The 24,059-nt window shown below is 45.3% G+C and overlaps 1 protein-coding gene and 1 long non-coding RNA gene across 9 annotated transcripts in view; both read right to left on the bottom strand.

The window, feature by feature from the left end:
* The window catches only part of LOC125961273 (uncharacterized), a 217,981-nt gene that overhangs the window by 62,397 nt on the left and 131,525 nt on the right, over positions 1–24,059 (bottom strand). The gene's annotated exons all lie outside the window — the stretch shown is intronic.
* Positions 1–24,059, bottom strand: part of TMEM241 (transmembrane protein 241) — a 219,716-nt gene that overhangs the window by 118,618 nt on the left and 77,039 nt on the right. For 5 of the 8 annotated variants that reach the window (XR_007471730.1, XR_007471731.1, XR_004485311.2 and 2 more), the window contains 2 exons: positions 5,419–5,483; positions 5,149–5,225 (listed from right to left, as the gene is read on the bottom strand). The exons of 1 other annotated variant lie outside the window; for it this stretch is intronic. Coding sequence is in view for 4 of the 7 variants with exons in the window: in XM_033435331.2 (XP_033291222.1) it covers positions 5,149–5,225; positions 5,419–5,483 (142 nt within the window). In the remaining 3 variants the exon portion in view is untranslated. The remainder of the gene's footprint in view (positions 1–5,148; positions 5,226–5,418; positions 5,484–24,059) is intronic. 2 more of the 8 variants (XM_033435334.2, XM_004273785.3) reach the window with 1 other exon arrangement.

Below are 24,059 nucleotides of genomic sequence, written 5' to 3'. Positions count from 1 at the left end.
GGGATGTCCCCAAGAGCAGCTGCTTTTAATTAAAGGCTTTAAAAGTTGACCAATGTTGGGGGCTTAGGCTTATCATTTTTCTTGGGTACAGGATTGAGAAGCCTAGTACATGTTGATTCAGCAAACGGTGCCGGAAGGAGAGATGCAAAGGTGAGCAAAACGTGGCTCCTTTCCTGGAGGAGCTTCAGCCAGCAGGTGGGCAAGGAGTGCACACCTGTCACGCCGTGTGGTTCATGCTGATCGTGGAACACAGAGCGGGCAGCAAGGGCTGCCCAGGACCTGACCCTGGAGCTGATCCAAATCTCTAATTAGGAGATAAACAAGTTCCTTAAGATCTTGCTGAAATTTCAAATGGCATGTCTCCACTAACCACCTCACAACTTCAGATCCGTGATTCCCAACCGGGGCGATTCTGCCCCTAAGGGGACCTTTAGCAATGTCCTGAGACATTTTGCATTGTTACAGTTGAGGGGGTGCTACTGGCATCTAGTGAGGTGAGGCTCAGGTTTGCTGCTAAAAATCCTACAGGACACAGGACAGCCCCTCACAGCAAAGAATTATCTGGCCCAAAAACGTCAACAGTGCTGCGGGCGAAAAACCCTACTTGAGACAATGAGCTATTTTGTGCCTCTAAGCTGTTGCCCATCCACGAAGGTGGACAATTAATTACATGGGCCCTCGTCTCCTGGAGGGTGACTTCTCTGGGGTCTTGGACTGTGTCTGGAGCCTCAGAGCCCAGCAAGCTCTTCTTATAGAATGAATGAACATACAAGCAAATGCAGGCGAGGATATCGGCTGATCCGGGGTCCCCGCCCTCAGCCAGACTGCAGCGGTGGCAGCTACGCTCACTCACGGAGCCCGTGTCCACTGAGCGGGCAGCCTCGCCCCACTCCAGCGACTGCTGCTGTGTGGACGTGCAGGCCCAACTTAACAGCTGTTCCATATTTTCAAAAGAATCTGGAGATTTGGACTTGTACAGGGAAATCACCTGATTTCTAAATGCTGAGTAATTTGAAATTTGAAAATCAAAAAAGAAGAAACAATGACTATACAGGCAAACACAGTAGGTCCAAACAAAACAGGCCTGCAGCCCTGCCTTCTCACTTCCGATCAGTCTAAGCTCCCACAGGACAGAGACTGGCCTCGGATCCCTGCCCAGGATCCGAGCTGGTCACCCAGTCACAGCTTGAACACACCCAGTCTATGGACAATGCAGATCAGCTCTGTGCAAAAGACAGGAAATCTGAAACACAGTCTGACATTCCTCTTCTGGCGGTTCACTTTGTGGTTGGAAAATTCTTTGAGGCTGAAAACACACGATCCTTAAATTTGAGAGTTCTCAAAAATCAGGAAATTCCAAAGTCAAGGTTCCTTTTGCAATAATCACACGTGCTGTTTCCTTGATTTGGGTGTACACAGCCCTTCTGTCCATCTTGTTCAGGGCGTACCACGAAGTCCACAGGAAGTGGAACAGCCTGGAGATATGGCCTACGCACAGACGGCTGCTGGAACCTTCAGACTAAGCGTGGCCTCCCCACTGGAGAGCATCTCAGGCTCATTTCTCACACTCAGTTCAACACCTGGGTGTTTTTTGTTTTTCTGCTGTTTTTTAATTCATTCTGAAATTGTATACAAAATACAATCAATGAGGCTTATTTGTAAGAAGGAAAATTACTGTCAAGAGTTGAGACGATCACTATGAAGGGTAAGATACAGAAATTGGGGGAAGAGTCTCGAGGATGCACCAGGATATCTTGGCAGTTAGGTTTTTGGACGTCAACCTGCCCGTTTGTGTCCTGCCTTCCCAGAAGGACAGGTGCAGAGTAAGAAGGAGGGAGTGTAGGATCAGCTCCCTGCCCCCCAGCACCAGCTCTGGTTCCAAATCGTGAAATCTCACCGTTGGCACCTCTTGCCCCTCCATCCTTCCCTGTCCTCCCAGGGCTGGAGGGACCAAATACTCTTCCACCCCAAGTCTGACTAAGCCTCTCCCTTCTGCATCAGGTCCAGTTTCAAGCCAGTTCCAAGGCCCTCCAGCTCACGCCACCCTCTCTCTCTCCTCCAGTCTTCACATTCATTGTGCATTCAAACGGTTACTATCCTACTGCAGAAATTATCTTTATGACTTCTTCTCCCGAAAACTCCTTGAGGGCTGGATGATGTCTTATGTTCCTTAATGACTTCCACGTGCTTTGCATACAGCAGTCACTCAATAAATATTGTTAGTTGATTAATAGAATTATAGCCTCTAGTGTTAAAAATCTAAGGCTGGACTTCCCTGGTGGCACGGTGGTTAAGAGTCCGCCTGCCGATGCAGGGGCACGGGTTCGAGCCCTGGTCCGGGAAGATCCCACATGCCGCAGAGCAACTAAGCCCATGCGCCACAGCTACTGAGCCTGCGCTCTAGAGCCAATGAGCCTGGAGCCCGTGCTCCACAACAAGAGATGCCACCGCAGTGAGAAGCCCGTGCACCGCAACAAAGAGTAGCCCCCACTCGCCGCAACTAGAGAAAGCCCACGCAGCAACGAAGACCCAACGCAGCCAAAAAATAAAAAATAAAAATAAAATAAATAAATTTAAAAAAGAAATCTAAGGCAATGAAATCCTTTTCCTAAAAATGTTCCACTGGATATTCTTAGTTCACCGTGTCAGCCCCTGAACAAGAAATAGAGCCATTTTGTCCTGGGTAACGCTCCTTCTGTACTCCTGCCATATCATCTAGATGCTCTTTATAAATGATCAGACTGCTGGGAAGAGAAACATTTAGGCCAATGTCTCTTCCACCTCTCCATGACCTGCTTCCACCTAGACACTATCTACGCTGCTGCTAAGTCCTTGGCGTTTCCCACGTCATTTCTAGGGAGGTATGTGAAGTTTATGGGATGTTGGACACACACAGACCTGGGTTTGAATCCTGGTCCAATCACCTAGTAGCTCTAAAATCTTGGAACAATCAGTTAAATGTCTCTGAACCTCAGCTTCTTCATCTTTAAAACGGGGCTAACTTGGAGGGTTGTTGTGAAAGTTAATGAGATAATATTAATATAAAAATGTCTGAAATATAGTAGTTGCTCAATAAATGGTTATTATTAGTCAAAGGAAGAGGTGAGACTAGAAGGAGGAGGAAGAAGAGGAGGGTGTGGGAGTATTTCCTAATTTTTCTTTTCCTTCCGTTTTTCTTCTTGGGGCAGGAAATGCCCCATTAGGGGCTCCTGAGAGGGGTTGAAAATCGCTTTCACCGAATGCTGTAAGCAAAAAGATTCATTTCTGTCAGTCTGGATGGTTTAGGTGCAGACCTGCCCTCAGGCAGGGAGATGAGCAATAACAGACATCCCAGGGGCAGTGACTTTACACTTTTATCCGAGAGCTGTTCCTGGCACACAGAACCCCAGGAAATATCTGTTTATTGAACCAACCCCTCCCAGCCCAAAGCCACATGAGATGCAAAGTCACCTCCTGGACTTCCTCATCATGGTATTCCCAGAGCCTGGTCCTGACCCTCACATTTATCTTGCAAGAACCTCATATTGATGTTTAAAAATGACACCATTTTTGTGTGTGTGGCTATGACGGCACAAGGCAGGGGATTATTTGCAAGACGTCCTGGGAGAGGGGAGGCTACCCTAGACACACTGAGCACAAGTACCGGCCCCACCAACCAGCACTGTGGCTTTTGAGCAAACAGGTGACAATTCTGCAGGTCCAATGTGCACATGAATGCAAAAAAGTGGAGGGAGGGGGTGGGAGGAACCAACCCTTAGAATTACTCTCAGCCCCAGAATGGGAAGAAATATGGATTTTCTAGAACTACGCCTTATTTGAGCAAAGCTAAGCAACAATATGCTTTTTCTTTCCATCATGCTGGTAAAGAAATGGAAAAACCTATTCCAAAACTTGTCTGCCATTCCATTTTGGAGTGCCATTCTTGGGGCGGGGGTGAGGGGGGATTGCCAAACAATACATCCAAAGTGGAATGGAAATAAGCTTTATCTTCAAGTGGCCCTAAGCTTCTTTTCCTTTTTAAAACAGAGGTTAAGAGACCAGTAAGTAGCAACAACAAATATGACTTATTCTCCATAATGTGCCACATTAGTGATTCAGGCCGGACAGCAGGCAGCCGTGGTCATAGGGGAGGAAAGCTGTGGGTCATCCGGCCAGCAGCCGGCAGGCTGGGCGAAGACTTGGCAAGGACTGACCCATTCCCGGGTGACTGAGAGGCTCGTCTTGCTCGACAGGCACCCGTCGGTGTGGTTTCACTTGGCAGACGATAGAGCCCACCTCCCTCAGTGCGGACATCCTGACCAAACAGTGCATCGTTCTCACTGTTGAATCAAACTGGTGTGACTTCTGGCACGTGGAGACGGTGGAAGCAGAGGATGACAGGCCTTTACTTTTTACTCGATGCATTTCTGCATTGTCTTAAACGTCTCACAAATAGCACCCGTTACTATGTAGCTTTAAAATACGTAAGTATATACCCCCCAAATAAAGCACGCCCACGAATGAGAGGAGCAACAGAAGTCTTAACAGTTTAAACTCACCATCACTCCCCATCTCACCTCATCTTCCCTGAAGATGACAGCGACAGCCCTTGGTAATGATCACATCAGCTGGTTTGAATGCTAGCAAGCTGGAGTGGATCAAAGTCCTAACTCCGTCAGCTGTCCGATTGGCAGTCTGTGTAGAGTGTTCGGAGGTAGGACCCTACAGCCCATCTTCCACACGGCAGACTGAGGAATGTGTTTTTAACCTAGGAGCAAGTGGCTCCTCTGCTCAGAATCCTCTGATCGCTTCCCCCCTCACTCTTACAATGGCCTTTAAGACCCCACATGGTCAGCCACCAACCAGCCTCATCTCCTACTACTCTCCCCCATCAACCTGTTCCGGCCACACTGCTCCTTGAGCAGACCAAGCACACTCAGGGCCTTTGCACTTGCTGCCCCCCCCAGGGTCCCCAGGGCTCGCTCCCCCACTTCCTTCAGGTATCTGCTCAAATACGGGAGGGAGAGGCAGTGCTGTCTTTAAGCAAATGGATGGGTGCATTCTAAACAAAGATGATCTGGAACTTGACTAGGAGAAAATGAATTGAAGGGTCAAAGGCAAAAACACAAACATAGTTAAAGTTATATGCACGCATAATTAGTGGCTCACCTAGAGTGGTTACTCTCGTGTGGATGAGTGGCTGAAAGGTGTACCGTTGATGCTCTGGTTCCTGCCCCGGATGCTGGCTACTGCAGGTGTGGTATATTCAGTTTGTGAAAATATTCATGATAGATGCACTCTTCTGAATGTATATTTATATGTCAATAAAATATATACCCAAACACACACCCTTTCTTCAACATTTGAGAGCAAATATTAGTATCCCAAGGAAACACAAACAACGAATTTTCTTCTCCTCTCTCTATGCGAAAGACTTACCATCCCACGGTGGCCCTGGTCAGGATCATATCAAACAGCAATATCGATAAACCAGCCGTGATCACCTGCAGAAATCATTTCAACAAAAGGTCATCAGAGCAGCAGGCCCTCGGCAACCTTCTCCAAAGCCGTTCTTCACAAGCTTAGTTTGTACGAGTTCAGATCCCAGACGTCAGCCATGCCTTCCCACTTCATGACTTTTTGCCCCAAATACTTCCTAGTCCCCCTAATTACCTTTCCCAAATACCCCTGTATTTAGCGGAAAATGCTAAGTTCTAGCCTATTCTGAGGTGAGAATCTTCAAAGAAACATTTAACTTCCAAACTCTTCAAAGGAGGAGTTTGGAAGCCAACATCCAAACTCGTCTCTCCCCTGGGCAGGGGCATAGCAAGAATCCCTGTTTCCATCTTGTCTCAGCTGTGCAAAAAGAATCCTCAGGGTCAGAAGTACTCATTCACCTGTTCCCAGATCCTCCAGCTAAAAACCTAGCTGTCAACCTGCCTTTGCTAACACACCGTCTCTCGCCCTGCCCTAATGCCCCTGTCTTTCTGGCCCGTGACACACATTGTAAGAAACCAGGTACTTCCTAAGGGAGGGAGCAATGAAATCATTAATTAATTACTTGCAAACATCTAGAAGCCACAGGAGAGGGAAGAGGTTAGTCCACATCTCTCAGAGCTAGAAATTACATAAAAGTCTCTTAGGAATGGCAGTAACAGGACTCAGCCTCCAGCGGTGCCTCTAAACATCGGCACAAAAAGTTTTGAGAATCAAAGACCCAACTTTGGAATGTCTGCTCAGGAAAGATGTTTTTTCCCAGAATTCTGCATTCTGGAATACAAAACGGCTTCCATGAGGAAGGTCACCCTAAGGACTTGCTTCCTTGCAATGAGAAGAAGTAAGAAGCAAGCCGTATCGGGATGGGTCATGCAGGCTGGATGCCCTCGGAGATGTCAACTGCCATGTCACTCAAGGGGACGTCATGTCCGGTCTTGGAGGCCTCTTCAGGTCCGAAGCCGGGAACAAGGCAACAAGCAGATGGTCAGAAGGAGGGAGTGTGTTTAATGGGTCTCATCTTCATTCATTTACCATCTCAAAAAGAAGTCTGGAAACATAAACCAGGAACATTCAGTACAGAAACTCCGTGAGCTCTTAGAACCTTTGTGGTAGTTTATTCATTTCAGGTCACTTTCTGTTTGCTTTCCTTGCTTAATTTGCAGCAAAAACCTTGATAACGAAAAAGACCTATGGTGTCTTCAGGAACAAAAAAGAAGCGGCAACAAGGTCAGAGAGACAGTTGCAAAGTAGAAAGCAAAGGACAAGAGGAAACAGATTTCTCAAAGTGAAAACGGAGCGGTGGCTTTTATCTTAAAGAGCTTTTATCTCAAAGAGCAGCTCTTCTTCCCCCATCCTGCCCTCTTCTTATTTGGCATTTTATATTTAGGACTTTTGTATCTATGGTCATAAATGAAGTGGGCCTAAAATTTTATTATTTTGCAATGCAATTGTCTGGTTTTGGAAACACGGTTATACAAACCACATGAATTAATTCATCAGCTTCCCTGCTTCTTTTCCTATAAAGGATAAAGATGGTCTTTCCTGTGGTCTCTACTCTGACCTGACTGCCTCTGGACCTGGAGCTTCTCGTTGGGGTGGGCTTTAATCATAAGCAAGTCTTCTCTTTCTCCTGGATTCAAGTTTCTCATTTTCATTTTTTCCAAAAATGTTTTTCATCTATGTTTTCCCCTCATTAACATTTAGCAGTTTGGAGAAATATTATTTTATCTCATTTGTGCCCATTTTTATCACCTTCCCTTTATTTAAAATAAATTTATTTATTTATTTTTGGCTGCGTTGGGTCTTCGTTGCTGCACGTGGGATTTCTCTAGTTGTGGCGAGCGGGGGCCACTCTTCATTGCGATGAGCGGGCTTCTCATTGTGGTGGCTTCTCTTGTGGCGCAGCACGGGCTCTAGGCGTGCGGGCTTCAGTAGTTGTGGTGCGCAAGCTCAGTAGTTGTGGCTCGCAGGCTCTAGAGTGCAGGCTCAGTAGTTGTGGCACACGGGCTTAGTTGCTCTGCGGCATGTGGGATCTTCCCAGACCAGGACTCGAACCCATGTCCCCCGTATTGGCAGGCAGATTCTTAACCACTGCGCCACCAGGGAAGTCCCTATCACCTTCCCTTTTGTTCTTACTTTTATTGTCATTTTCTCTTACTTTTTTTTTTCCTTTCCTTCCTTAGTCTTAACCAAAGTTAATCTCATTAATCCCTCTTTACTTTTGCAACTTCTTGGACATTTCCTGGGATGGTGCCAACAGAGATTTATTTCTTGGAATTGCTGAAAAGGCCTCCATTCTGCTGACGGAGGTTAGTGATGGCAGCCTGGTGTTAACGGAACAACTCATAACGTTTCTGAAGCCTTTCTTAACTCTTCACCATTGTCTTCATCTCCTTTGCCCTTTTACCAGCTTTTTTCTTTTTTTCCAACTTTACTGAGGAATAGTTGACAAATGTAATTGTATCTATCTAAATGGCGCAACGTGATGATTTGATATACATACACATACATGGCCTCCTCTAATTGTCTTCTCTGATGGCTTTTTTCATATGACTTCAGTCTCCTTTGTGGAACCATCCCCTCCCACATGCCCTGCAACAGTCATAGCTGAGGGCTTGTGGCTCTGTTCCTCTACGAGTTTCTTCAGCTTAGGAGGAATCTCGTCTTCCCTGAGATAGACAGCTGGCCTGCTTGTTCCTATTAACTGCACCTTTTGCCAAGAAAAATACCTCTGAGAATTTTCAAACCAGCCCTTACTTGAAAATAAGGTTGGTTTATAGCCAGACTGGTGCCTTTCCATCTGCCGCTTCCTGGAAACGTCTGCATGGTCTCCTGCCTTTCTCCTGGGCCCCTCTTTCAAACTTCTCTAAATTTTTCTCTCTCAATGAGCAAATCTTCTGCTGGCTGAGACACTCAGTGAAATTTCACAAGAAGGTTTGTCTTCTTTCTGTAGGGAATTTATAGTGAACTTGTTTATCTGTAGAGCTACTGGGGAGGCAGATGGGTCACTTTTTAATCAATTTCCAGAAGGACCCTCAGTTCCTTAGGCTTCTCTACTTTCTTTTACCACCATCACCAGCCCCAGCGGTCAGATCTTTTAGAAGCATTTCCCATCACCCTCTTCCCCCCCGCCCCATGTGTGTGTGTGTGTGTGTGTGTGTGTGTGTGTCTCTCTCTCTCGCTCACACACACACACACACACACACACACACAGTCACCAAAGTTCTACCACGTCACAAAAGTCACAGTGTAAGAAGGGATGAGTAGCAGCTGACAACACCCCACTGAGGGGTGGACCCTGGGCAGGTGTCCAGCCCGACTCACCCACTAAGTGACTTGCACCCACACATCCATCTCAGCCTGTATGAGCTTCAAGGTCATGCCCCAGCAAAGCAACAGATTTCCATATGCCATGGGCCATCAGGGCTGCTCAAAAACACTGGGAAGTGTGTGAATGACAAATCTGCTCGTGCTAAGAGTCCACTCCACTTCTAACTCCACCGGAAGCCAGGTGAACAGATCTTTCACCTTCACCGCTGACTGTGCAAGTCTGGGTACAGAATGTCCCATGCAAGGGCACCTGGGGGCAGAATTCGGGAGGTGCAACCGACTCCCTAAGCTCAGAGGTGGGGAAACGGTGACCCAGAGATGGTGTGTGACTTGCTCCAGGCCCCGGCGACTTCATGGCAGGGAGCAGTGGAGTCAAGGCCCTGACTCCCAGGTCAGCCTTCTCTCACAGCCAGAAAGGCCCCACATGAGCTCCACGCAGCTTTTTTGAAAATAAGAGTCCACTAAAAGCAGGGACTCAGATATCTGCAAGCCCATGTTCAGAGCAGCATTATTCACAAGAGCTAAAACTTGGAAGCAACCCAAGTTCCCATCCGTGGATGAACGAGTAAGCAAAACGTGATATATATATATATATACACACACACACAATGGAATATTATTCAACCTTAAAGAGGAAAGAGATTCTGACTTATGCTATAACACGGGTGAAGCTGGACGACATTATGCTCAGGGAAATAAGCCGGCCGCAGATGGACAAATACTGTGTGATTCCACTTATGTGAAGCACTTGGAACAGCCAAACTCACAGAGACAGAAGGTAGAATGGGTGTTACCAGGGCCCGGGAGGGGTGGGAAATTAGTGTTTACTGGGTACAGACTTTCAATTTAGGTTGATGAATGTCAGTAAAAGCATAAACTTTTTTTCCTAACCTTTAAAACAGCTAAAATCTGCCCATGAGAAAGACTCCAAGTTACTCTTGGGGCTTGCCATTCAGGAGATGGAAGTAGCAGCCGTCACTGTCAATCGTTGTTCTTGCTTTCAAAAAGCATTTAAAAAAAAAAAAAAAAAAAAGAAATACAAATGTTTCCCCAAAGAAGAAAGAGCCCTGTGGTCTGAGGAATGTCTGCCTTGCGCACATGAGGACCTGAATGACAAACACCAGGACCTGCCACGGTTCGGGCTGCCAACAACAGCAGAACTCAATACATTGTGTCAACGGCGGGGCTTTGAACTTCCTGGATTTGTCAATGGATGTCACAACCTCTGTGTTATTTAAACAGATTTTAGTATTTAAAGCAGATCAGGTTTGTTTTTTAAACATTCATTTCGATCCTGAGACAAATTTCCTGTTTGTTTAAGGGAAAATAAAGAGGAACAGTTCTTGATGGGAACCCGCCAGAGAGTCGTGTATTTGGAAGAGAAGCAGAGATTTAGCTTTGCTGTTTGTTATTGTTTTGATGTTACTGTTGTTGTTGTTGAAGTACATAGGACATAAGGAAAAAGTGGCCAATGGCAGCGTGGATACAAGGCCCTTCACCGTAACTGCCCCGGTTTCAGCCATGCACCTCCCACGTAAACTGGTTATAGGTTTTCAAACCCTGTTTCATCCCATCATCTTGCCTTTGCTCAGCAAGTTTTCTCTACCTGGAATAATTTCACAGGCCTCCTCAAACAATCCCTATTCACCTTTTGAAAATCCATTTCTAAAACTTTTCCTGAGTGGATCAGAAGCTTCTTCTAGGGGCTTCCGTAACCCCTTACCATTGCACACATCAAATTCTACTGAAATGGTGGTCTCCCCACACTGGAGGTGAGCTATTCATCTTTGTATGTTCGGGGCCCAGCAACAGAGACTTGCATACAGTAAGTGCCTGAAACAGTTTACACAAATGCACTGTATCGTCAGAGCTGGTAACATAACCCCAAAGGTCACAGTGTTGTTTATTTTTAAATCACTTTTCATATATTAGGGACACTGGAACCCAGACCTGAGAACCCTGGGGGCAATCTCTCTGTCCCTCGTCTGTGCTTCTTGGACCAATTACCTCCATGGGGCTCCACAGAGAAGAGCTGAGACTGGCTCTCTGGTTCCAAGTCCAAAAATGCCAGGGAAGATTCTGATTGGTCCCTGAACCAATTGACTGTGGCCTGGGAAACAGAGTAATGTAAGAACATGGAAGCTCACCCTTGAACTTCATGGTTGGAATGGAGGAAGGAAGGTTTCCCTGGAGGAAGGTAGGGAAAGTGCTGGGCAGACAGAAGAACAGCTGTCTTCTATACCCTTGCCATCGAAACCATCTGGGAGCTTGCAGGAAATGCAGGATCTCAGGCCCCACCCCAGACCGACTGAGTAACATCTACAGTGGAACAGACCCCTGATGATATGCACGCCCACTAAAATGTGAGGTGTTCTGCTCCACGCCATCCAACTCCAGCACTGGCCAGATGGTACTGCCACATCTCCAGGGAAAGGTGAACTCTAGCTTTCTCACAGGCTGTAGAGGCACATGTCAGACTGTCCTGGAGTCCATCTGTGTTTCAGATTCACATATGAATGTAACCAACCCAGCCTTTCTTTTAGGTTAAAGAGTAAATCTAATAAAAATGTATAATCTCAAAACAGGCTGTCTTTCTCGCCTAGGACCAAAGAAACTAAGCCAAATCCACTAGACAGAAACCAGAGCTAAGGCTGAGAACTCTGTTTGGTGTTTTATTTATTTATTTATTTTGGGGGGCTGCGTTGGATCTTCATTGCCGTCCACAGGCTTTCTCTAGTTGCAGCAAGCGGGGGCTACTCTTCATTGCGGTGCGCAGGCTTCTCATTGTGGTGGCTTGTCTTGTTGCGGAGCACGGGCTCTAGGCACGTGGGCTTCAGTAGTTGTGCCATGCAGGCTCAGTAGTTGTGGCTCACGAGCTCTAGAATGCAGGCTCAGTAGTTGTGGCACACGGGCTTAGTTGCTCCATGGGATGGCACACGGGCTTAGTTGCTCCTTGGTCTTCCCGGACCAAGGCTCGAACCTGCGTCCCCTGCATTGGCAGGCAGATTCTTAACCACTGCACCACTAGGGAAGTCCCTGTTTGGTGTTTTTAAAATATGGAATTAATTTATTCAATATCAATCCTATGATTTATTCCAGGATCAGTTAATGACAGACAAATCATGCTAAACTCCAGGCAGAGCTATTAACAGCATTTGGTATCACCTCATTAAAATATACAATGAGCCATTACTTTTTCAGGTATCAAAAAATGACATTTACCATAAGTACACTGGGACTGAGAATATAGCTGAGGAACGTAAAGAGATCAAGGTCACGTGAAGAAAGGATAAATTCTAAACCTAGAGAAACCTCGGATGACTTTTAACAAACTCCTACATTTTACGGAAAAAGCAATAATAGAACAAAATTAGAAAAAAAAAGTGACATAAATATCTAGTTCATGGAAGGTAAGGGAAGAAAGTAACCAAACTTTAAAGAGGTCAGGGACTTCCCTGGCAGTCCAGTGGTTAACACTCCATGCTCCCAAGGCAGGGGGCACAGGTTCAATCCCTGACCGGGAAACTAAGATCCTGCATGCCTCACGGCATGACCAAAAAATTTTTTAAAAAATAAAGAGGGCAGGGCTTCCCTGGTGGCGCAGTGGTTGAGAGTCCTCCTGCCGATGCAGGGAACACGGGTTCGTGCCCCAGTCCGGGAGGATCCCACATGCCGCGGAGCGGCTGGGCCCGTGAGCCATGGCCGCTGGGCCTGCGTGTCCGGAGCCTGTGCTCCGCAATGGGAGAGGCCACAACAGTGAGAGGCCCGTGTACCGCAAAAAATAAAAAAATAAATAAATAGGGCAAAAAATGTCCCGGGTGTCAGGCTCAGCAGTGTCACATGTATGAATTCATCTGCTCCTCGCAACAACCCTCCACAGGAGGGGAGGGTGCTTTGTCCCATTTTACAGATGAAGAAACTGAAGCTCCTTGAGGTCAAATATCTTGCTCAAAGCACACAGTCACAAAAAGGGAAGAGTGCAGACTCAAACCCAGGTCTCCTGGTTCCTGTGCCAATCCTCCTTTTCCACTTCCAAGTTAACCCTCAATGGTAGCTCTGCTTAACCCTGAAGATGTCAACTTGACTCAGTAGCTCTCAACCCTAGCTGCACAACAGAATCTCCTGAGAAGTTAGAAAACAAAAACAAAAACAACTAAAGTCCTGTCCCATATCAATGAAATTGGAATATCTTATAATAAGGTCCAGGTATCAGCATTAAAAAAAAATTCCCTAGGAATTCTCATATGGGGCCTCTCACTGTTGTGGTCTCTCCCGTTGTGGAACACAGGCTCCGCACGCGCGGGCTCAGTGGCCATGGCTCACAGGCCCAGCCGCTCCGCGGCATGTGGGATCCTCCCAGACCGGGGCACGAACCCGTGTCCCCTGCATCGGCAGGTGGACTCTCAACCACTGCGCCACCAGGGAAGCCCCCTTTTTTTAAAAAAAATTTATTTATTTATTTATTTTTGGCTGTGTTGGGTCTTCATTGCTGCATGCGGGCTTTCTCCAGTTGCTGCGAGCCGGGGCTACTCTTCATGGTGGTGTGCGGGCTTCTCATTGCGGTGGCTTCTCTCATTGTGGAGCACAGGCTCTAGGTGTGCGGGCTTCAGTAGTTGTGGCTCGTGGGCTCTAGAGCGCAGGTTCAGTAGTGGCGCACAGGCTTAGTTGCTCCGTGGCATGTGGGATCTTCCCAGACCAGGGCTCGAGCCCGTGTCCCCTGCATTGGCAGGCGGATTCTTAACCACTGCGCCACCAGGGAAGTCCCTAGTGATGTGTTCTTAATTTCAGTAAAAGTATCTACAAAACTGCCAAAATTCACAGAACCACTTTATAACATTGATGAATAAGCCAGAACCTGGTAAATAAGACATCATCATTACCATCATCATCAGCATCTTCACCACAGGAATCATTTATTACACCATTTTACATTACCACCACAGTGCATGAGGGTTTCAACGTCTTCACATCCTTGTTCTTATTTGTCTTTTTTATTATAGCCATCCTCGTGGGAGTGAGGTGGTGTCTCACTGTTGTTTTGAGTTGCACGTCCCTAATGGCAAGTGCTGCTGAACATCTTTTCATGGGCCTACTGGCCATTTATTTATCTACTTTGTAGTATTGTCTCTTCAGACTCTTTGCCCATTTTTAAACTGTGTTATCTTTTTACTATTGAGCTTTAAGAGTTCTTTATATGTTCTAGATACAACTCCCTTATCAGATATATGATTTGTCTGTGAGTTGTCTTTTCATTTTCTTGATGGTGTCCTTCGCAGCTCAAAAGTTTATAATTTTGATGAAGTCCAATTTATCTATTTTTTTCTTTTGTTGCTTGTGCTTTTGGTGTCAAAGCCACATTTTGAGTAGCAAGGAATTCTAAATCACTATTCCAACCAACACCTTAACTAATGATTCACTATACATGAATCATACCATTATATCACAGTTTCCTTTTTATAAAGCCATTCATTCATTCTACCTTCAAACATTTATATTCTACTTTAGAACATGATCTGTCTATCCAAATTAAGTACTACTTTACTTGATTTATAATGAGTTTCCAATGTGAATTTTAGAAGCCAATATCATGCTATGTGATATGAATACAAGACAACAGAAATCTGAGAATTAGGAGATGAAATAAGCATGTATATTTAATGAAAAAGTCTAGAAAACCTCAAGTAGTAATTCTCCAAACATATTCATAGTAATTTTGAAGAGGCTGGTGACTAGTTCTTTAAGGTAGGAATAGAGGAATGGAGTGTTGAGATTATCTAATCTATCCCCTAAATTTCAGCACTTTAAAGATGTCATTCCATTGTCTGTTGGTATTCATAGTTTCAGTTGAAATGTCAGTTACTTTTAAAATTTAAGGTAATGTCTTTTTCCTCTGGTTGACTTTTAAGATTTTCTCTATCTTTGGTTTTCAACATTTTAACTAGGATATGCCTAAGCATACTTATTTTTCTTTGTATTTTTAGTTTGGGGTTTGGTGAGATTCTTGAAGCTGTGGGTTGATGTCTTTCAGCAGTGTTAGAAAATTCTCAGCCATTATTCCTTCATATACTGCTTCTCTCCTTACCTTCTAGAATTCCAAGTACATATATATTAGACATTTTGACAATCTCCCCCATGTCTCTTATACTTTGTTCTATTCTTTCCATTCTTTTTTCCTCTCTATGCTTCACTAATCCTGTAACACTGTGTCCAGTCTGCTCTTAGACCCATCCACTAAGTTATTAATTTCACACATATGTTTTTCCATTCAATAATAACTCTTTGACTTTTTTTTTACAGATTCCAATTTTGCATTGAATTTCTCCCATCATTTAATTCATTTTTTCCACTATTTTCTTTAACATATTATTCATAGTCACTTTTAAGTTATCACTAGCTCCAACACCCAGATCATTTGTGGTTATGCTCTCATTATTTTTTCCACTTAATTATCAGTGATGTTTTCCTGCCTCTTAACATGTCTACAACTTTGTTATGTTGAACACTGCATGTAAAAGAACTATAATCAGGGATTGAGTGAATCAGAGATGGGCTATAGCTCTAGTAAGGCTTAGTCCACCTCTACTTTATGTAGTTCTTCAGGTATGGCCCTTCCAGACTTGTGTGTAAGAGCCTCGTAGATCTCTAACTTCTCATTCCTATAAGTTCTGCCTTTCAGAAATTTTGACCTTAGCTTTTTAGCTTCCCATCCCATGTAGATTCAAAATCTGGCAACAGTCTTCTGGGGAAGAGTCATTGTATATTTGCTTCAGGCTCCTCTTTTTAGCAAGATTTTGTCTCCTAAGTACCCCCAAGATTATGAGCTTTTGCTTTGCCTTTCTGGGCCAACCAGCAGCCTCCAGAACTGCTCCAGAGTTCAGCAAACGTCTCCTGGGAATACTGGACTTGCCTTTGGGGCTCCTCTAGTTTCCAATCCATCAAGCCAGTTCCACATGACTGCCAAAAGCTCTGCTAGTTTCTCTTTCCCACAGAATATTTCCTTTTCTTGGACAAAGTCAGATCCTTAGGCCACACCCAGAATCAGCAAATATCCTTCACCTCCCCCCAACCCCATGAAGAAAATAGCCTGTGTCACTCAGTATACCTAGGAAGGTTCTTCCTTCTTTGGAAATTTATTTAATTTAGTTCTCATTGCTTTCACAGATCTCTGATTTCTTTAAAAATATGATTTTTGCAATTTACTTGTTTTTCCCCTAGTTGTTTCAACTGAATGTTGGCCTGTCACAATGTACAACAGTCTACTCTGAAGTAGAGGATTTCCGTTTACTATACAGATGAGAAAACTAAGACATAGAGAGATGGTAAGACACTGGTTTTCAAACCAGATTTGGCTGACCACTATTTCCCTAGAGCCACCTTGGATGTCATCATGGTGAGGCAAGGTGGGGAGGCTGTATTTGATTTGTTCTGAACATCTTCCTGATCAGTGACAATCTTATTAACTCATCATTACAATTTAAATTAGCTTTGTATTTTCATCATAGCCTAGGATCTTGTATATATCAGCCGAGGGCAACAGGACTTTCTTAAGGGCACAGTCTCTTTCTCTTCAGACACAGAGATTCAGATATGATGCAACTGATGATGATTAATAAGGCAGACTGGAGGTGAGAGGAACATACAGTTTCCTTTCCTCACAATTCTCTCTGCTGGGGGGAGGAAACTCTTCTGCTTTCCATCCTTTCCATCTCTTCCAAGTTCACTCTAATGGGAAGAATTATTCATCTGATTGTACACTTAATGAGGCTCATTACACTAGTTAGTGGGATTCCAGTGTTTTAAAGGCAAGAATCCAGACTCCAGGGCTTCCCTGGTGGCGCAGTGATTGAGAGTCCGCCTGCCGATGCAGGGGACACGGGTTCGTGCCCTGGTCTGGGAAGATCCCACATGCCGTGGAGCGGCTGGGCCCGTGAGCCATGGCCGCTGAGCCTGCGCGTCTGGAGCCTGTGCTCCGCAATGGGAGAGGCCACAACAGTGAGAGGCCCGTGTACCGCAAAAAAAAAAAAAAAAAAGAATCCAGACTCCACATGATTTATTTCTTCTCTTGAATCCATGCAATAAAATTTTCTTTACCCTGTCTTCACCTGTTGGGGGGTGGGAGTGGAGGATGGAGAGGAAGCCATGCCTCCTATAGGGAGCAGAAAGCCTTAAGTCTCTAAACTAAGGTTGAGTTTTTCAACTCAACTTTGTTTCCCACTTGCCTACTATTCTTTGTCCATATGTTCTCTTAGTCCATACACCAAGAAGGGAGAAGTGGGTAGAAGAGTTCAAGTACCAGAACTCTGAACCCTTTAACACACGCTGTAGGCTGAAAAGACCCATGTGTCTTTTATGCCATCTGACACTGATCCCTTGGTTCCAGCTTCAGAAATCTATGACCTTTGGACCTTTTATCTTGGACTTGCAATCTTCCTGGATCAGCAGTGCAGAAAGTGTTGGCTCTCCCTCAGAAAGGGTTGAGTGTCAGACTTTTCTCTTTAGTACTCACATTTCTCAAGAGGCCATATTAAATCATGTCTGCTGGAGCAGTGTTCCCTGGTACCTTTGGGGGGGCTTCTTCCTTTTACCTATCTCTCTGGGCATTCCACTTCAGCTCATCCTAAAATACCTGATTTGGTTGGGTTTTTTGTTTTGTTTTGTTTTTGTTTGTTTTATTTTCTATAATATACTACAATTTCTTTGAATAAAGGGGCCATAATTTGCCAAGTATTGCTCCTTTGCCAAGAACTATAAAGAGCAAAATAATGTAGACATACTCAGAACATCCAATCGTCAAAGACAAATGGAGAATTTGAGACTACTCTAATTTTCCTTCAAATTCAATTCAGTGACAGCCTGGTATAGTATTAATAGATTCTTCATTCTAGTACTTTTTCTCAACTTTTTCAGTCTCATTTTATTCAGTAAATGTACTCACTTACTGACAGACTTACTTTTAGAATGATGGATTTCTGCCAAAGTTATTTTTCAGACTTTGCCTTGTTGATTAAAAAGTTCTATCAGTCTCCCAGCTAAGCAGTACTCTGTGCTTCTGGAAAGGAGGAGCATGCAGCTAAGGCGTTTTTATATTCTAGGTTATTTTGATCCTCTCAAAGAATAGATCTAATCTCTGCAGTCTATTTTTAGAAATGAAGTGAATTTAACTCAAAGGAGCTTTAAATAAAAGCACCATAATTATACTTACTCCAAGGTCATGAGGATTTTTTAATCTCCATTTAACAACAACTGCAATTCACGTTATTGTTATACTTAATAATAATGGAGGTGAAGGAATAGATTTGCCAAAAGATATACCACAAGACCTGCTTAAAGACAGGAAATGTGGTGCTCATTTGGCAAAACCCTTTTTGCTACGTCTAACCTGCCTTCTTCCTTAATCCCAACAATTCCTGATGAAATATCAGTTGGGAGAAGTGAGCCTATGATGTCGAGGGCTATACCCCAGCTCCAGGTCTAGTCACACCCAGTTTTACATGACCAGAGAGTGAGAACTCCTTAGAAATGTACAAAGCTTGCACAAGACTCACTCTACCAGCTCAGTTCCACTTGAGGGATTTACACAAACCATGAAGACTTTCTAGCTCTTTTTTTTTTTTTTTTTTTTTTTTGCGGTACGCAGGCCTCTCACTGTTGTGGCCTCTCCCGTTGCGGAGCACAGGCTCCAGACGCACAGGCTCAGAGGCCATGGCTCACGGGCCCAGCTGCTCTGCAGCATGTGGGACCTTCCCGGACCGGAGCACGAACCCGTGTCCCCTGCATCGGCAGGCGGACTCTCAACCACTGCGCTGCCAGGGAAGCCCCTTTCTAGCTCTTGTTACACAACTCTTGGCACTCACTGCAAAACGTCAGTGGGTCACCTGTGCACTCTTTTGCTATGGACTGAATTATATGCCCCTCCTCCACCCTAAATCCATATACTGAAGCCCTAACCTCCAATATTATGGTATTTGGAGATGGGCCCTTTGGAAGGCAATTAGGGTTAGATGAAGTCATAAGGGTCGGGTCCTCATGATGGGATTAGTGACCTTACAGGAAGAGGTCAGAGAGCTTGTGCCCTCTCTCTGCCATGCAAAGACACAGCTGAAGACAACCACCTGCTACCCAAGAAGAGAGCTTCCTCCAGACACCAACCCTGCTGGCACCTTAATCTTGGACTTCCCAGCCTCCAGAACTGTGAGAAATAAACGTCTGTTGTTTAAGCCACCCAATCTATGACATTTTGTTATGGCAGCCCGAGCTAAGACATAATTCCTTGCTCTTTTGGAGAGTTTACAAAAGGAAAGCTAAAAAAACAACAAACTGTTTAGGAAGAAGCTTTCACTGAATTAGAAGTGAAAAAGGAAAAGGGCTTTGAGTTATTGCTGGAAGGACACTAAGGCCAAATTCCCTTCACTGAGCCCCTCGCTAGGAACTAGAGAGGCAAAAATGAAAGGCAAGAACCTGCCCCCAGCACCCCATTCTAGGTTAGCTACTTCCAGAGGTTACTAAGCAAATAATTTCAATACCATATGATAAGTGCTAAGACACGGGTATACTCAGTGTTGCAGGAACAAGCCCACATCGAGATGATGCCTGAGCTAATCTTGAAGGACAGGTAAGAATTACCAGGTGAGGAAGGGTGAAAAGGGCTTTCTACGTAGAAGGAACAGCACGAACAAACTCACAGATGCTAAGCCACTGGGTATTATCGGAAAATGCAAAGCGTGAGTTGGGTGGAGGCCACCATTAAAGCTGAAGGAAACCTGAAGAGAAAGAAAAAACCAGTAGCTGGAAACTGCTTTTTCCTAGCAAGGGATTGAAAAAACTCCCATGGGAATCCTATTCCCTTAAAGACCGTGGGCAGCTGGGTCCAGGACGACTGGGCATGTAGCATGTCTGGACTTGGACTTCAAAAGAGCTCATCCCAATCTGTTCTTGTGCCGTGTCCGTGGGAGAGCAGTGGGCCAGCACTCTGAGAGTCCCCAGTGTCCCCTTGCTGTCACAAACTCACTGACTAACCTCAGGCTGGCCGTTCCCCTCTCTAGATTTCAGTTTCCCCCTCCCTAAGACAAAGGAATCATCTATAAAGTTATTTCTCAGGGACTGAGTTTTATTCTCTCACTTACACCTTTTCTTTGAAAGGGATGGGGGAATTTTATTCATTCCTTGCTCCAGTGAGAATTTTCAAGAAGCTTAAAAAGACAATCTTTACAGACTTAAAACATCTGTAGGAAGTAGATAAGAGAGATGAAGATAGGGGGAAAACAAAGACAGGGAGGCAGAGATGAGGCTATGACCCCAAGTCCACGCCAGAGATGTCTACTGACGCAGTGGGGAGGGGACTACACGTAGCAGGGGAGGAAGCAGCTCAGGAGTTTGGCTGTAGCCACAGCCGTGAAGGTCCATATGGTCAGTCACACAAGGGGTGTCCCTAAGATGCAGGCAAACGGACTGCTTGGGAGAAGCCATTTAATGTCAGTCTGTCTCCGAAGTTTAAACTGAAAACATCGTTACAGACATTCAAATATATGTTTCAAAAAAGCACAGAGCAGTTAATTTAGGAAACCTGTCAACTGCCACAGTGAGGCCCAGTGTAGTGACCCAGAGGGAAGAAAATGTCTTGTCTTGTTCCCATGCCATTTACAAGGTACACCCCGTGTACAATTTAGGAAGCTGAGAATAGAGAAATCTGCACCACGGTCCTCGCCTGGGTTCCATTACAGGAAGCAGAAAGTCTGAGTGCAGGGAGCTGGCGGTGCAGCCAGGAGCCCCGCCCGCCTCCAGCAAGGAGACAGCTCAGCAGAGGCTGCTTTTCTCTGAAGAAACGGTAAAGCCTGTGGAGCAGAAGCAGACCAATAAATACTTCTGCAACGCTACCAGGAAGCCTGAGCTCACTTTCTTTACATTGGCACTGAGCTGAATATTGATTAGAAACCCTCTCCAACCATGACATTCAAGAGAACTGGTGGCTGGCGCCCAGAAGACTGAGGCACCACTCTGTGGGTTCTTCTGTTTCCCCAGTAAGTGAAAGCCCAGACCATCTGCAGTGCAAAGACAGGGTCAAAGCCAGAGGTGGGAGGGTCTGCTGGACCCAACACCTGGGCTTCCCAGGGACCAGCAGGAGAGGAGGCTCAGCTGTGCTTTCTGAGGATGGCACCACTGCAGCACCCACATAGGATTTTTAAAACTGAATTATGGGCTTCCCTGGTGGCGCAGTGCTTGAGAGTCCGCCTGCCGATGCAGGGGACGCAGGTTCGTGCCCCGGTCCGGGAAGATCCCACGTGCCGCGGAGCGGCTGGGCCCGTGAGCCATGGCCGCCGAGCCTCCGCATCCGGAACCTGTGCTCCGCAACGGGAGAGGCCGCAACAGTGAGAGGCCCGTGATTCATGGCCGCCGAGCCTGCGCGTCCGGAGCCTGTGCTCCGCAACGGGAGAGGCCACAACAGTGAGAGGCCCGCGTACCGCAAAAAAAAAAATAAATAAAATAAAAACTGAATTATAACATAAATACAGTAAAATGCACAACGAGCTTGAATTTCAAGTGTAGGGCTTGTTGAATGTTTACACCTTGAAACACCCATGTAACCACCACCAGACAGAGAAGGAACCTAGGTTCCTTCCCAATCAATACATCTGAATCACCTATGTGGCTGTAGGCTCTTTTTTACTGCGGTCTACTATTCTACTGTATGGAGAGATCAAACTTTATTTCTCCTTGTTTGATGTACGGTCTATTTCCTCAGTTTGGGGCTGTCATGAGTAAAACTACTGTGGATATTCCTATCATGGATTTTAAAAAAATAACAGTCTTACTGAAATAGAGGGCACATACTATAAAATTCACCCTGTTAAAGTGTACAATTCAATAGCTTCTTTAGTATAGTCACAGTCATGCAACCATCGCCTCTAATTCCATACCACTGAACATGTCTTGTGGGCATACGTCTTCATTTTTCAATTGAGTGTACACCAGGAGTGGGGCTGCTCAGTCATAACAAACCTTATTTAGCTTTAGTGCTTTCTAAACCAGAAATGTTATGCCACACCCTCACCCACACTTGTTATTGTCAGCCTCTTTACTTTTAGCCGGCCTGGGTTGGGGCGGGTGGTGTGTGTGTGGTTCCACATCAGATTTAAAACCACTTCTGTCTCAAATCCCTATTCTCTTACAACCAACCTGGCACAGACTCTAAGCTGCATTCCACTACTTAAGACTCATCCAACAATCTTTAGGATTGATCCTTCTTCTTTTCCTTTTTCTTTTTTTTTTAAATAAACACCTGTGACTTCCAAAATATTCCACCAAATGATAAATTAGGTTCCCCGAATTACTTGAAAAATTGAAAAAAGAACTTTAAAACCCATGGTGCCACTTGAATCCAGTAATTTTAAATTCCTCTTGACACTAGAATGACAAAATGGAGCAAAGCAGAAGCAAAGGTTCTCTAACTACAGGTCAGAAGTTCTCAAATTGTAGCCAAATCCAAAATACAAAGAGCGTTTCAAACGTTCCTCCATCTGCAAGGGAAAAGCTCATTCTTTTCAATTAACACGAACAAACATTAACTGCGCAACATACATTACTTCATAGAATTCCTGCAATATTTCTGTGAAGTTATACAGTTACTCCCATTTTACATATGATAAAATGGATACATACAGAGGCAAAGGAATCTTTTTAAAGTTACACTGCTGGAGAGTGGGATTCTTATCCAGCTCTCTCTGTCTCCAAAATGTGGGGCTATTCGTCACTACTCTCTGCTGTTGCAGCTTCTTAGCCTGGAATATGACAGGTCACTCTATAAATCTCTGCTGAATAAACTTGCTGAATATACATTTTCTTATAAAGTAACTTGAAAAAATTTTTTTTAGGGAAAAGAAAACCCTCATAAGAAGCATAAGGGGCTTCCCTGGTGGCGCAGTGGTTGAGAGTCCGCCTGCCGATGCAGGGGATACGGGTTCGTGCCCCGGTCCAGGAAGATCCCACATGCCGTGGAGCGACTGGGCCCGTGAGGCATGGCCGCTGAGCCTGCGCGTCTGGAGCCTGTGCTCCGCAACGGGAGAGACCACAGCAGTGAGAGGCCCGCGTACCGCAAAAAAAAAAGAAGCATGAGTACTGAAACGGAGTCATGCATTGTGTAATTCTTAGAGTGAACAGTCAACCACCCAAGGATAACATGAAAATAAGAGTAACTGACTGGCTTCACAAAAGATAACGGCAGGACTCGATTGGATCCAAGTGGTTCACACAGCGTAGCTCAACCTAGATGTCAGCGCAGGGATATTTCAGTGGAAAAAGCACCAGTTCACTGGGCTCAGAACTGGGCTGGTTTTTCCCTTCAAGTGAGAGTAAGAGATGTCCTCACAACCTCAGGCCTTGCATTCCCACCTTAGAAATCCTACTGTAAGCAGTGTCAGCACTGCTATTCCAAATTGCCGGGTGTTTGCTGCCATTTGACCACACCATTCAGAGCTTTTTACTTCTCTCTGTGCACCCTTAAAACGTTAGGATTTGGGGGACTTCCCTGGTGGCTCAGTGGTTAGGAATCCGCCTGCCAATGCAGGGGGCACGGGTTTGATGTCTGGTCCGGGAAGATCCCACACGCCGCGGAGCAACTAAGCCTGTGCGCCACAACTACGGAGCCTGTGCTCTAGAGCCCACGAGCCACAACTACTGAAGCCCACGTGCCTAGAGCCCGTGCTCCGCAGCAAGAGAAGCCACCGCAATGAGAAGCCCGCGCACTGCAACAAAGAGTAGACCCCGCTCACCGCAGCTAGAGAAAGCCCGCGCGCAGCAACGAAGACCCAACGCAGCCAAAAGATTTAATTAATTAATTTTAAAAGTTAGGATTTGGGAGCTCAACACTTTGGGAGAGAAGGTTTTGGCAATTACTCGATTTCCCCTTTTGCTGGAGTACACTTTATATGTTTCGTCCTTCACAGATAGCTAGAACATTCGAGAAGTTAGAAAAGGAGTTCATTCCAAATAACTGAAGGAGAGGTGTCTCTTTGTATCCCCCAGGGCACCCCCAGAAGTCACATGACAAGAAGACAGATGTGGAAATGTAGACAGAGAGAGCCTATTCCCCTCATAATCTACCCCCCAAAACCACCCAGATATGCACAGAAACAATCAAATAAAACTACGAACACAATCTAACGCTAGTTTACATGGTATCAGGCAATTCATTATTGACTGAAAAAAACCTTTCCTGCCACATATTTGACTAACAGACTGGAGATTCTGGAGTCACATAA

Source organism: Orcinus orca, chromosome 15 (genome assembly GCF_937001465.1).
Source record: "Orcinus orca chromosome 15, mOrcOrc1.1, whole genome shotgun sequence".
NCBI lineage: Eukaryota > Metazoa > Chordata > Mammalia > Artiodactyla > Delphinidae > Orcinus > Orcinus orca.
The sequence above is the reverse complement of the archived record's forward strand: the minus strand, read 5'-3'. Positions and strand labels throughout refer to the sequence as shown.